This window comes from Lactuca sativa, chromosome 8, assembly GCF_002870075.4.
Source record: "Lactuca sativa cultivar Salinas chromosome 8, Lsat_Salinas_v11, whole genome shotgun sequence".
Classification (NCBI taxonomy): Eukaryota; Viridiplantae; Streptophyta; class Magnoliopsida; order Asterales; family Asteraceae; genus Lactuca; species Lactuca sativa.
Genome location: NC_056630.2, coordinates 108,284,515 through 108,300,302, shown reverse-complemented (window position 1 = coordinate 108,300,302; position 15,788 = coordinate 108,284,515). Strand labels below are relative to the sequence as shown.

General features: G+C 35.6%; 1 protein-coding gene across 1 annotated transcript; it reads left to right on the top strand.

Moving 5' to 3' along the window:
• The first annotated feature begins 1,567 nt into the window (after positions 1–1,567).
• LOC111885012 (GDSL esterase/lipase At1g09390) lies at positions 1,568–3,910 on the top strand. The gene is made up of 5 exons (XM_023881309.3): positions 1,568–1,905; positions 2,711–2,896; positions 2,992–3,152; positions 3,243–3,513; positions 3,580–3,910. The coding sequence occupies exons 1-5, from the start codon at positions 1,671–1,673 to the stop codon at positions 3,807–3,809; spliced, it is 1,083 nt and encodes a 360-aa protein (XP_023737077.1). The 5' UTR covers positions 1,568–1,670; the 3' UTR covers positions 3,810–3,910.
• Positions 3,911–15,788: the final 11,878 nt, after the last annotated feature.

Here is a 15,788-nt window from a genome sequence, read left to right as displayed (position 1 = left end):
TATATATATCAAATTCTTGGGTCATTGTTGTGGATTTTTGTTTTAATTTCTATCCTAATTATTGAAAGCTTTCGCTAATTTCACAACATTTTTTTGGAACTATTGGTTTGTCAGATTCAAGAGGTAGAGATTTTAGGGCATTTTTTTTTGGAACTATTGGTTTGTCGGATTCAAGAAGTAGAGATTTTAGGGCACGAGTGGGGCTTTAGAACATGAAATGAGGGATGCAGGTAATGGTTGAATGAAATTAAAGGGAGGGGAGAAAGATATTAAGGCTGAAAGGAGTAGATATCTATTATGCCATGAGATATATTGCCCACGCCATTAGCATGGGTTTTCTTCCAAATAAGCAAGATGGAGGAATATATAACTCACACACCAAAGCTAGCATACTACGAGAGAGAGAGAGAGAGAGAGAGAGAGAGAGAGAGAGAGAGAGAGAGAGAGAGAGAGAGAGAGAGAGAGAGAGAGAGAGAGAGAGAGAGAGAGAGTATATCTACACACTCTTCCATTAGTCTGTGTTTCCTGTTGTGAATGGCACGGAGGGCAACAATCGTCGTACCACAACAGTCTCCAGGGTGATGTAAGTGATCGTGTGGAGATGCCAAGGTGGCCACGAACATGACTCGTACTATGTATACCCTTCGGCCTTATAGAAGATGAAACACTAAGTAATCTACTGATAATATAAAAAAATATACAAGAAAAGTGAGTATATTATAGGTATTTAACAGATGAATTTAGTGGTGTTTAAAGAAAATAAAACCATAAAAACTTGTTGTGTCACTTTATCAATTCAAAATATCAATTTTGGTAAACCCAAGTAATTCTATAATGTATTCTAAAATATATCTCTAAAGTCAGTGAGTATGGATTGTTATTATAGCCAGTGTTGCAAAACTCGGTCTATGTGGTCGATTAATCAGAATCAGATTAATCAGAATCAGGTAGGGGCTGAGACGCCTAATTAGGAATGAGAGAAAAACTCGGAATTGGTTAAAGTCGGTCAAAATTAGTAAAATCGGTAAATATCAATTTGATTCGGTCAAAATCGATTTCGGAAAAATTTAGAATCGGTGAAAATCAGTAAAAATCAGAAAAACTCTAAAATTTCAACTTTAAAAAAAAAAAGGTTCTATAATTATTATTGATATTCATCAATTTTATTAAACTTGTTATTAATACTGTTATGGAGGTGTCACGTTGGTGTCCCGCCGTTAAGGTGACCATATTCATTCGTCCTACGAGTTAAAGCAACTCCAACCATAAATCACTAAATCTGTGATTTTTTAACACTAAAATGATGTTTGTATTCCAACCAATCACTAAAGTTGTGATTTTTAGAGGCCAAATAGTTTGACCTTAATATTTGGTGCGTGAAACTACACCAAACATTAAAATGATGTTTTTTTTGAAGGTTGAATGGAATCACAACGCCATTTTAGTGGCTTAGTGGCCTTTATAATTGTGATTTAGTTGCCGGTTAGAGTTGTGGTGGTAACAATAGAATATCAGTTAGTAATAATAGAATAGTTACTATTTCTGTTAAGAAATAGGAGACTTTATATTTACTCTTTTGTGTATTCTGTAAACAAAACTTAAATAAAGGTGAAGCTTAGAGGAACTTGCGCAATGCTGTAGCAGTATTGCAGGACAACACTCAGTCATCAATGGCTTCTATCTCTATCTACTGTTCCATATTCATCTTAATCTCTCTTCTTCCTCGCTCGACGGAATCCTTATGCAGTACCAAACCTCTCATTTTCAGTTTCGGTGATTCCAACTCAGACACTGGAGGACTAGTTGCCGGCCTCGGCTACTCTATTAGCCCTCCCTATGGCCGCACTTTCTTTCGCAGATCCACTGGTCGCCTCACCGACGGTCGTCTTCTCATTGATTTTCTTTGTAAGTTCGTTTCCGCATGTACACTTAAATGATTCATTAAGCTATTTAATCCCAAATCAGTTGATTTTCTTTTTTCTTAAAATGCGATTGTGTTTGCTGCTATCTAACGAAGTAGAGATAATTAGCAAACTAGATTCTGTATTTTGAGTTGGCTATGGTACTTTGATTTATAAGGTAATATGAATCAGATTGAAAAATATGCTGCACCGAGATCCATATACTGGATTGTAATACTCTGTAGATCCTACCTGAATTTGATTAAAGCATATATCATGATATAAGCACAGATTTTTAGCTATGATTTCAAGTACTATGTAGTAACTTCTCTTGGTATGATTTGGATAAAATCCATGATGTACAATTTCGAACTTAGATTCGAATCTATTCAGGTGTATAATCAAATCTGAATAACCTACTTCCCCTTAGATTTGGGTTTTCTTTGAGATGAAAACCCTAAACATTTTCTAAAGATCTATCTTTTCTTTTCCAAATCGGGTATTCGTATGTCCGAGTGACAGGTTGCCTGATTTATTTTAACTCACATTGATCAAGAATATTGGTTTATTTAGACGTGGTTTCAATCAAAGAGATGACTCGAACAAAGAGAAAAAGACACAGGTCGTAAATATCATGAGTTTGGGCCTTGGGGCTTGTAGTGTTGTCTCCAGAGTTTTAGAAAATGAAAAAAAAAGCCGTATTTACACTTTCTACCCTCGAATATAACCAATGCTAATACAACCCCAAAAGAGTTAAATTTGCCATATATGTTGATCATTGTTTATGTTTGTGTTTTAACTGGGTTTAGGCGAAAGTGTGAAGACAAGTTTTTTGCGCCCATACATGGAGTCTTTGGGTTCAAGTTTTTCAAATGGGGCCAACTTTGCTGTGGTGGGGTCCTCAACGCTTCCTAAGTCTATACCCTTTGCTTTAAATGTTCAGATTATGCAATTCCTTCACTTTAAGTCCAAGTCTTCTGAGCTTCTTGCATCTGGTAATTCATTAGTTTCACTTTTTGCAATTTTTGTCTGACCTAAAAGTTTCAATTTTGGGATTTGTAAATTTAGTTTTTTGAGGTGATATATTCAGGTTCACAAAAGATGATAAATGATGATGGGTTTCAACGAGCACTTTATATGATTGACATTGGCCAAAATGACATTGCTGATGCATTTGCCAAAAAGTATTCATATGCCCAAGTTGTAAAAAGAATACCACTAGTTCTAGCAGAAATTAAGAATGCCATCAAGGTGAGATTAAATTGTAAAAAAAAGACAAAAATAGCAGAAACAATTCAACTTTTGACTCATTTCCATTTTATATTTATTTTTTCTGTCCAGAGTATACATGATAATGGTGGCAGGAAATTTTGGGTTCACAATACTGGTCCATTGGGTTGTCTACCTCAGAAACTATGGTTAGTTAAACCAAGTTCTAAAGAATTAGATCCCCATGGTTGTATTTCAAGCTACAACTCTGCTGCAAATTTGTTTAATGAGGGACTACGCCATTTATGTGCACAATTGAGATCTGAAATGAAGGATGCAACCATCATTTATGTTGATATATACGCAATCAAATATGACCTCATTGCAAATGCTAGCAAATACGGTATGTCCAATTATACCCTATTATGAATTTCATGATTATTTTTAAATCATAAAATAATTTTTGTAGGTTTCTCGAGTCCATTGATGGCTTGTTGTGGGTTTGGTGGGCCTCCGTATAACTACAACATCAATGTGACATGTAGTCATGGTGATGCTCAAGCATGTAATGAAGGATCGAAATTCATAAGTTGGGATGGGATACATTTGACTGAAGCAGCTAACTCAATTCTGGCTTCCAAAATACTTTCTCAACAATATTCGACACCACGTGTGCCATTCGACTTCTTTTGTCTTTGATTGTAGTTTGGTCCTTTAGATATATTAGCAATTTAACAATTCACTTTGTGGAACTATGAACACTTTTAATGTGAATTTTTTTGCATTTTTCATGCCAGAAATCGTTGTCTTTTCAACTATGAACAATTCACTTTGTGGAGCATCCAAAGATTATTCAAAAGTTTTTTAAGTTTTTCGATGGTAAAAAGCTTTGGGTTTTTGACACTGTAGCAAATCAATGTTTGCTCAATTTGCACATTTAGTACTTAAGTTTTTTTTGTGCTCAATTGATTCTTAATGTTAGTAAATACCGGCTAATTACCCCCTTATGCACCTAGTAAACAAAACAACCGATGGTATTGCTTATGTGGAATAAGTTTACATTATATATGTCATTTATTTTATCCGCGTAGGATTTAGAAGTCAAAATAAACACATTTATTTAGCCAGAACACTCCTTCTTCGCTCTTCCTTTTTCTCATCTTATAGTGAATACGAAGCACTAAACCTAGGGTTCGAAGTCGTTTTTTTCGATCGAAGTCAGTGAGCAGTCAACCAACCCACAATATCTAGCTCAAGGCCAAACCCTGATGGACTCCACCCTATAGTGGAGCTGAACTTCAAAAGTGTTATTCTTAGAAATCCTTTCTCGTATAACCATGGTATCAACTTCACTTTCAATGATCACAATTTTTCTGGAATGACATACGGTGAATGAATCACCTTTCTCGAACGGTTCATGCAAGAAAGTATAAAGAAGTTATACTATCATGAACCAGGTAAGCCCTTAATATATGGGATAACTGTTATCGCTAATGATGAAGACTATGGTGGTTTCATTTTTCAAGCATATGGGACAGATGGTAAAATTTGTATGTATGTAGACCATGATGGTCAAGGAATAGAAGATTGGTTTGGTTATGAAATAGAAGAGGAGGATGGAGATGATTCATGCATTGATGGTGGTGAGAATGACGAAGAAAGTGATAACGTAACAGATGTGGATGTGGACTTTAATGAGGACATAGTCACTATGAATAGGACAAAGGGTGATGAATTTCTAAATAGATTATGTGGCGAAGAGGAGGAGGGAAATGATAACAACATAAATAATGATGATGATGGGTGTGAAGAGGATGCCAATGTAACTCAACAACATTCCATTTTTAATGAGTTAGTTCCATGGAAAAAGCAGTTCCCAATACTTGGTATTAGGTTCAAAGATCCATCTCAATTAAAATCATTGTATATGCAACTATGCTGTTGCGAATGGGTACCAAATTTGCTTTGAGAAAAATGATAGGAAAAGATTGTTGGTTAAGTGTTGCAAGGGTGAGTGCACATTCCGGTTGTGGGCATTTGAATGAGTGATGAATCAAACTTCCAAATTAAGTCTTTAAAGCCAGTCCACAAATGTGCAAGTAACTACGAGTTAGGGTCCATGGTCACTTATGCTTGGATACAGAGTCATTATACAAGAGAGTTCTTACTTAGACAAAAGACGAGTGTTAGAAAGCTAAGAACAACTGTGTCACAGAAGTTTGGTATTCATGTTAGTGTTGGTCAATGCAGGAGAACTAAGAAATATGCACTCCAACTAATAGATGGTACCCTAGTTGAACATAATGCAAAGTTATGGTCGTATGCAGAAGAGATTAGGAGATCAAATTCAAGTAGCACTGTGAAGCTTGATGTAAGTCATATGCCAGATGGGAAGAACTACTTTAGTAAGTTCTATGTTTGGTTTGATGCATTGAAGAAAGGGTGAAGGAGGGATGCATGAAGATGATAGGTTTAGATGGTTGTTTCCTTAAAGGGATATGCAAAGGGGAGTTATTATGTGTTGTTAGAAGGGATGCAAACAATGGGATTTATCCTATTGCATGGGTAGTAGTATGTGTGTAGAATAAGGAAAATTGGAGGTGGTTTTTGGATTTACTCATTGATGACTTCGGACTTAACTTAGGCTATGGATACATTGTAATATCGGATCAACACAAGGTAATTTAATTGTTTGTAATTAATTTCCCTATCTATTTGCATCCTTATTCACTATATTTGGAATTTGTTAATAGGGTTTGATTGAAGCTATGAAAGGACTTTTTCTATATGTAGAGCACAGGCAGTGTGCCAAGTATATTAGCCAAAACCTTAGGAAAAAGGTATATCGGTGCCCAATATGAAAGCATATTATGGAAGGCATGTAAAGCATCAACAAAGGTAGATTTTAAGGTTTCCATGAAAGAGCTTGAAGTGCTAGACCCAAGTGCTTATCAATATCTGATGGACAAAGACCCCAAAACATGGTCAAGGGCCTACTTCCAATTAGGAAGATGTTGTGATGCAGTGGAGAATGGAATGTCAAAAAGTTTTAATGTTGTGATTGTGGATGCTAGGAAGAAGCCAATTATCACCATGCTAGAGGAGTTGAGGATGTATATGATGGAGAGGGTGTTCAACAAGAAATGAAAGGGTCTAGGATGGGGCAACCAAATTTGTCTAACAATTAGAGAAATAATGAATAAGATTAAGAAGGATCTAAGACATTACCAAGTTTTACCTAGTGGACTAAATCAGTTTGAAGTAAGAGGAACTGTAGATGTTTATGAGGTGGATCTTGAAGAATGAACTTGCTCATGCAGGCTTTGGCAGCTTAATGGACTCAGTTGTGTCCATTCTGTTGCAGCTATTAGTTTTATGAATAGGGATGTGGAGTCATATGTGGACAAAATGTTTAGTAGCATCACCTACATGAAGGCATACAAGTTTAGGTTAGCACCTATGAATGGAAATAATTTGTGGCCTGCAACTGATTACACCCCACCTTTACCTCATGTTCGTAGAACTATGCCTGGGAGACCTACAACTAAAAGGAAAAGGGATGCAATAGAAAACCCAAACCAATCAAGTAAAAAATCAAAGAAAACTAACCAAACACAAAACAAAGGTAAGGAGCAGGTGAAGGTATCCAAAGCTAGGAAAAAAATGTAGCCTTTGAAAGATTGAAGGACACAACAAAAGAGCTTGTACTTTGACACGGCCTCCTAAAATCAAAGCTAGAAGAAAAACAAAACAGGTACATAAGTATTTAAATGGTTAATCTTTACAATTTCTTTTTAAATTTCTAATAATGTTTCATATTGGTCAATCAAGGTGTAGCTGAAGCACTTAATGAGGATGATAAAGGTAATCAAGCTAATGCAATGAATGAAGGTGATGAAGTGCATGAGGGTGATCAAGCAATAAATGATGATGGAGGAGCAGTAAATGATGGTGGAGAATCAGTCAATGAGGTGCATGTGAAACAAGACTATGATGAGGTGGAACCCACTCCTTTGGAGTTTGATGCATCAACAAATGGATAGCCTAGTCAGGTTCATGTGCAAGAATAGGTGGGTAGAGAAACACCAATTGCAACCCTGTTAAAGAAAATCAGGAGGAAGAAATCTAAAATGATTATCAAGTTGAAGTTGGGCATGAAACTTGGTGGTGCAGATGCACCTGGGAATTTAGAAGCTAAACCTGTTACTCTAGAATAACATTAAGTGTTGGCTTATGTGATATGAGCATGGTATGTAGTGTGTAATGATGTGTTTTGGTGTATTGTTGCTGTTTTTTTGTTTTTTTGTTTTTTTGTTTTTTTTAAAATGCTATTAACTATGTTAGTTTGTATGGAACTATGTTGGTTTATGTGATGTGTATTTTGTGTTAAATAAGTTGGTTGTTATTTTGAGCTTTTTGTTGTGTTTATTTGAAGTTGCATGCATGACAAGGACTTGTTTGGTTAAACTGCATGGCAAGGGAATATATTTGCATATATAGATAATTTAAAATTGACATTGATTATGTCCTTATATACCACGTGTGGTCAATGGTCCATATAGCCTTACTAACCCTTACTTTTCCATATATACCCCTGCACAAAACTCTAAACACAATGCACTTTTAAGTAGACCAAGTGAGTTCCTTATGGCTAACAATGTGGTACCCACACTTTAATTTTTAAAAGGAGCACACACATATTATAAAATTTAGCAAGGTATATCACAACTAGGATCTTTCATATCATTCATTGAATCTACACAAAGTCATTACAATTGTTCCCATGTACTTCCATCCCATTACATCTAACATCCCATACACACACCGATCAAACAAGCATTCAACCAAAAAACCCGACTATACATTACAACTAGGATCTAACCTTGACCATGTACCTATACACCCATACGCTTCCCAAAAAAGCATACAACTTTTAACATCTACCCATACACTTTCCAAAAAACTGGTTGGAATTATATACCATCTACCATAAACACCTATTTAATCAGGTGCACTTTTCAAGGCCATTTTAACCACATGGCAATGACTACAATTACCATAACAAAGATCCCACACTTCAATATTTTGTTTTGCTTCATCAATTCCATCTACTGTGTCTCAAACACTTGCTTATCTGCTTCTATAGCTTGCTGCAGCTTAACCAACTTCTTTTGAACCTTCGAAACTTCACTAAACTCTTCTTTCCTTTTCAACTCAAACTTCATCTTGCGAAGCTGTTCTTTGTAGTAACCCTCCTCCATTTCTTTGTCTTTCCACATAAAGATTTGGACCTTTAGCTGACTGATTAAAAGGGAAAACCAGAGTTAGGGTTAGGGTTGAAATTAATAAAAATGTGTATATTCCCAGCTCAAAATAAAAAATACGGTGTAATTAAACAAAAGGAATACTCACCAAAGAGTTTTTGCAGTTCCAAAACCTGCGAGCTACATTATCATCAGTCCAAGCAGTCCTTTCCACACTTATTGCGTCTTGACAATCGCAAGGTGGATAGGGTTCATCATCACGAAGGTTTTCGACATGCAGGAGGTTGATCGATCTACTAGGAGAGGCAGACATTGTTCTAGCTATATCGATTGAGTGTAGAGTATCGGGAAGGAGGCACTGACCTAATTTGGGGTAACAAAGTATCGTCGATGGTTCAATATAAGGTTCAATTAAGGAAGGTTTCCACGTTAAAGATGACATGGTCAAATGCTTGTCCACATAAGCCAATACACGTTAGCAATGGCCCTTAACCCGGTAATATTTTCTCTCATTCCTTTAATTAGCCGGTATTTAGTAACATTAAGGATCAATTGAGCACAAGAAAAACTTTAGTGACTAAATGTGCAAATTGACCAAACATTGATGTGCTACAGTGTCAAAAACCCAAAAGCTTTTTCAACATTTAGTTTTTTTTCTTCCTTTTAAACATGCACTTGTAGTTGTACAGGCAGGCTAAAAAAAGAGAAAATTGGCTAAAATAGCTATTTTTCTTAATTATTTTCCAAAAATAGCCTAAAAGGTCATGTATTCCTCAAATGGTGACATTTTTCAAAGGCCACTATCAAAAGAATTTTTGCCCCTGTATGATGACATTTTTATCTTTTGTAGAGGGCGTTTGGGATTCGTTTTTAATAAAATTTTTGACTTTTAACTTTTTAAAAAAATAAAAAATTACCAAAAGTTGTTTGATAAATTGAAAAGTTTTTTTCAAATTAACTTTTAGTTAAGAAGGAAAAGTTGTGGACAAAAAATAGAAATTCGTGTCTTTTTTGTGCCAAACACGTTTTAAAAATCTTGTTTTAAAAAAAGTTCTTTTACAAAAAGTTATTTTATAAAATGTATCTTTAAGTTTAAAAGTAATCCCAGATACACACCCAGAAAGTGAGGACTGTGAAATTGGCGACCCACTTTGAAACCCAATGCGAAATTTACAATTTTATTTATAAAATCCGGGTTTAGGCATTATATAATATTCAATAACACTTTAAAGAACCCTTTCTCACTCAAAATGAGTTCAACGAATGATTTTTCGTAGTTCTTTTGTGTTCGAGGATGAAGATTGACAATTAATGGCGAAGCTCAATACATCTTGCAAAAATATACAAAAAAAAATGGAAAATGAAAAAAGAAATACAACAAAATAATGCTTTTAACAAAATTTTGTAACTTCAAAACCTTTTTCTAAAAACAAATACCACATTTAACAAAAAAAAAAACAATGAGAAAAGCATAAAAAAAAGTTGCTATTCTAATCAAATTAGAAAGTGTAAAAAATTGGGCCGGCCACTATAGTAAAAATAATTACTTCATTGTCTTTTTTTTTTTTATTTGAACAGCAGTTTGGATAGGGCAATATCTTATAACACCCAATGAATTCAAGTTCGATCTCTCCCCGAAGATAACAACAACATCCTTAGCAATTAGGTTTTCTATTAAGGGGATTCACTGCTTTAGACACAGATAGAACTCAATCACCATTCCTCCGGAAACCACATGAGGGGGGAAACTGTGTGTCCAGTCTAGTCGAATTGGACCTCATTGGCCAATCATCATCTTAACCTGCTAAACCGACAATTTACTTCAACGACTTGTTTATGAATGTCCATAATGAAAATAAAATTAAAACGTTTGAACTTCTAAATTTATAGAGAAACTAATAAAATCTCCAAACATTTAAATCTTACACTTCAATTTACAAAAAGAAATCAACAAAATATTTATATTTTTCAATGTTAGTAGGTTTTATACATGTCTGCATAATTTTTGCATAGTGTGGTTTTGTTCTAATCATTTTCTATCTTATAGTTACACATCTTTCATTAACTTTTTTTTTTTCATTTAGATGTTTTTAAAAAAAAATGACAAATAAGATTAAGTAGATGTTAATAAACATAAATTCTATGTTGAAGCATTTGATAATAGTTTTGATAGACCTTTTTGGATATTTTACTATGATACCATTACAGAGGTCAAATTTTGACTAGTTTATAAATTAATGTCAATGGCTGCAATGGTATTATTACAGGACAGTGTTAAACGAACCCATGCACATGTGACATGTATGTGAGATCCACCACCATGTGAATGGGATAGGGTTCATTTAAGACCACTATTTATTATATTAGAACTACAATCTCATCAATCATTTCGGAAGAACGACACTAAGATCTTCTCAAAATCTTACCACTCTTCATATTTTCTCTTGTAAGTTTATCTTATGCCGCTTTTAAACTACAAAAATTGAAGGCCATTTGCCCTCCAATTAGAAATATTCAAACAAGCCCCACAGTACTACACCACAATTGAGTATGGACATCCTTAATTACTTATCATAATCGACACATTGGTTGATCTTGGAGCATCATTTGTTTGTTTTGATTATACATTTTATGTTGCTTCTTCATTTAAACTAGAACCATGTTAAGTTGTGGAGTGTGATATTCTATTTTATCACATTGTCGCTACGACGTCCAAGGGAGAGCAATCCTTTTTTTTGGTTGGGTTGGGGGGGGGGGGTCAGGGGAAGCCCCCATGGAAGAAAATTATGTTGTAGAAGTTCCTATAGCAAAAGCATTAAGATGAAGTTGTCAGTGCAAATCTTTAGTTACACAACAAAGCCTGGGGGTGAAGCAATTTGACTAAGTTTGATGGGTGTTCCTTCTAAGTGGAGCCTCGAGGGCGAGATTGAAAGTGATATTAATTGTGCAGCCAAGAAGTAGAGCTTAAAACGAAGTTAAAAAGATAAGTCGAAAGACTTCAAAGTGTAGGCAAACACTAAATCCTAGTTGCAGACTGCGGATCTTCGTGTTTGTATTATTTTTCACATCTTTATTATTGTGATTGTGTTTATCAATTTGTTTTTAATCATAACGCATCATGCGAAAGGCCAAGAGGTTGTCATGTATAGGTTGCAACTTGTGACATCCCCATTTTTATGGTCATTTTAAAACTTTTTATTTATGCTTATTTAAAACAGAGTTTATTTATAAATGTGGAATTGGGTCCCATAAAAGTATTTTCTAAGAAATATTTTACATTGATTTATAAAAGCTTTGGGATGTCATAATTGATACAAACTATGTTCGTTTTGGTGTGGCTGATCATCTCGAAGCACCTAAAGGTACGGATTCATCTAGCATGGAAGAATGTCTCTGCATTGACAACATTGTCAAGATGTAGATATATGGCACTCTATCTGCTTCTCTCCTACAAATGGCCTCCAAAAAGTACCTGAAAGCCTATCCTCTTTGGACCTACCTTGAAGACTATGTTTGATCCAATAAAGACTCCAAGATGATTGAATATGAAACAGAACTTCACAGCCTATCTATGGGTGAATTGAATGTGGCTGATTACTTCACAAAGGAACAAAAATTGGCTGACCTTCTTAAAAATCTGGATAGTTCAGTTCGTGAAAAGAATTTAGTTATCTACACCCGCAACGGTCTTACACCAAAATATGAGCTGATTTCCCTTATTATCCGCCACACAACACCATTACCATCATTTGATGTAGCTAGATCCACGTCGAAGTCGAAGAACACTGCCTCAAGTTCTTTAATCAGCGACATCATCAACAAAACTCTTCATCTTTTCCGACTGTTCTTAATGACAATCACACAGGTAATCCTTCTGGTGGTTGAGGAAATAATGGTCGGGGGGGGGGGGATTTTTTGGCTGTAGAGATAGAAACGGGGGAAGAAGTGGCAGAAACGGAGGTGGATGATATGGAAACAGTGGACATGGTGCTGGGTTTTCTTGTCAAAATCAATATATCCCACCTGGGTGGGGTTTTGGATTGTAAACACTAAGTGGATCTAACACTCATCATCAACACATGGTACTTCTACCAACTCCCCCATAGCAACGAGCAACGACCCACTATATGTCAACCCATTTGGTCTGTTACCCACTAACTACCTCAACGTCCTTTTGGGCTGTCCCAACATGATTATACGACAACCATCTCTCACCAGCCCACACCTCCTTGGAGTTGGTTTGGTCCACCTTTTCCAGGTTTTTAGGGACAACCCACTACACTTCTAGAATTCTTGAATACAATGTCCTTGAATGGCACTTACAACAACTATTGGTACATGGACACTAAGGCAACTGCTCACCTCTACTCCGAAATAGGTACTCTTCAAACTATTAGTGATCGCAAACTTTTTTCTTTTGTATTAGTCGGGGATGGATCTAAAATTCTTTCAAGTAAAAGGGAGGACACTGATCTTTCCTATATAAATCCATATCCCCTGCTTTCTTTGAAAAACGTCCTCATTACTCCTAACATTATTAAAAATCTTCTCTATGTGCATCGTTTTTCTTTTAAACATTGGTGTAGCATTAAGTTTGATCCTTTTGGTTTCTCTGTGAAGGATCTTCCAACCAAACAAACCCTCCTATGACATGACAACATATGAGATCTTTATCCAGTTATAATTCAGCCTCCTCAAGATTTTCTCTCCATTAACCCAGCTCTCTTGAATTTGGTCATCCAGTTTTTCAATAATTAGTGTCCAATAGTTTGCTTCCATGTAAAACTTCAAAATATGGAACTTTGTGTCATGCTTCTTAACTTGGTAAACATAATAAGTTTCCTTTTACTTTGTCTGACTCAGTTTCCAATTTTCCCTTTGAACTCGTTCATTCTGATGTCTTGACTTCACCCATTCTAGTTTTAATATCAATAAATATTATTTCATTTTTCTTGATAATTATTCTCACTTTGTTTATGTATATCACTTGCAATATAAATTTGATGTATTCTCAAAATTTGATCACTTACGTCAACATGTTAAAAACCAATGTAACGCAAATAGTAAATCATTTCAAGGTGATAATGGGAGGGAGTACAACAACAATTTAATCAACTTTGTAGTTCTAATGGCATTAGTATACATTTTTCATGCCCTTATACTTCCTAACAAAACGGAAAATCTGAATGTATGCTACACAATATAAATAACATGGTTTGAACCCTCCTATTTCATGCCCATCTTCCACTAATGTATGCTACACACTATAACATCCTCCCATCCACCACCCTCCAAAATGACACACAAAATTTTCAACAAACAACCCACATACTCTCAACATCGGGTGTTTGACTGTATATGTTATCCTCAAACTCAACCGTCTCACAAACTCAAACCATAATCCATTCCATATATTTTTCTTGGTTATCCATCCCAACAACATGGTTTATGCTACCTTAACCTTGATACTCAAAAAATCATTATTTCTCGCCATGTTACTTTTGATGAAACGATTTTCTCATTTGGATCCATGACTCTTAACTCCACTCCCTCATATGATTTTCTTGACCATTTGGATGATTTTACTCCAACATATTCTTTTTACCATTAACAACCTCCAAAAGTATTCTCCCCCTCTCCTAGTGACGATGCCATGTCGACCACTACTTCGTCTGCCACATTGACATGCAATTGTGCTCCTACCTCCCATGCATCTATTATGTCCTCTCCCGTCAGTGACTCTTCTGTCTCTGTCGTTAGTCTATACCATCTCCTAAGTCGACCCCATATCCTCTTACACCCGTTCATCCTATGGTCACTAGGTCTCATCTAGGAATTGTCAAACCAACTCATAAACCCAATCTTCATGTCGACGCATCCTGGCTTATTCTTCGTAATTACTTACAAGATTTTAAAGATTCAAACTGGTTTAAGATATGAACGATGAATTTAATGCACTTATGACTAATAAAACAAGGATTTTAGCTCCATGTCATGTAGGTCCAAACATTGTTAATTATATTTGGCTTTTCAAAAAGAAACAATATATAGATGGGTCTTTAGCTCGCTATAAGGCTCAACTTGTTGCCAATTGTCGTAGTCAGCGACCTGGTATTGATTGTGACGAGACATTTAGCCCCATGGATAAACCTACAATGATACACACCGTTCTCACCCTTGTTGTCTCTCATAACTGTCCGATTAGAAAGTTTGATGTAAATAATGATTTCTTGCATGGTGAATTTCTGGAGACTGTCTATATGCATCAGCCGCCTAGTTTCCAGGACCCTCATCATCTGGATCATGTATGTCTATTACAAGATCTCTTTATAGTCTCAAACATGAACCACAAGTATGGTTTCATTGGTTTGCTCAGTTCATCAGCAAACTTGGGTTTAATAGAAATAGTTATGACTATTCTTTGTTTACTTTCAGATAAGGATCCGACATTGCATTCTTACTACTATATTTGGATGACATAATGCTTACTACCTCATCTGGTGTATTTCCTCAACATATTATTAACACCTTAAGCACTGAGTTTTCGATGACTGGCCTCGGGTATCTCAACTATTGTTTTGGAATCAAAGTCACTCGTGATCCTAAAGGCATGTTTTTGCTTCAGCAAAAAAATATGCCCCAAAGATTCTTGAACGTGCTCACATGTTAAACTACAAGACCACTTACACCCCTACTAAAACTTCCATTAAATTGGATCCAACATGTCCTTCGGTCGACGATCCTACTCTAAACCAAAGGCTTTCCAGGGCTCTACAATATCTCACGTTCACTCATCCTAACATCTCATTCGCGGTTTAGCAGATATGTCTTTTCGTACATGATCCTTAAGAACCTCACTTCTTGGCCCTCAAGCATGTCCTGCGATACATTCAAGGTATTTTTGATCATGGTCTTTAACTTTATGTCTGTTAGGGCCACGATCCCAGAATTACATTCAGGATCCTCAAACCTCATGATCCTTAAACATACTTTAGGATCCTGATTATTATCATTTATTTTCCTAACATATATAACGAGTATATGCTTCCTTATTTTTCTCACATGTGCAGAAATAGTCAACTAAGGAATTTTTCTCAATGAAGAATCATTTTGACCAAGAAAAAGACCTGTAATACCAAGTAAAAGAACGTTCATATGCTGATTCTCAAAGGATCCCAGAATTATCAGACTTCTTTTTATTAGCTTTAGACTATAAATAACACCTTTATTCATCACACTACACACACGATTAGCTCATCTACAATAATTATACATACATTTACACATTTCATCTCTTTAATCAACATTTTCAATCAATAAAATCATCAAGACAGGTGATCAATATCACCTCCCAAGGTTTTTTACCGGAGATCCTAGCAAGGATCAAGGGATTTCCTTGTAAAACACTTGTCTC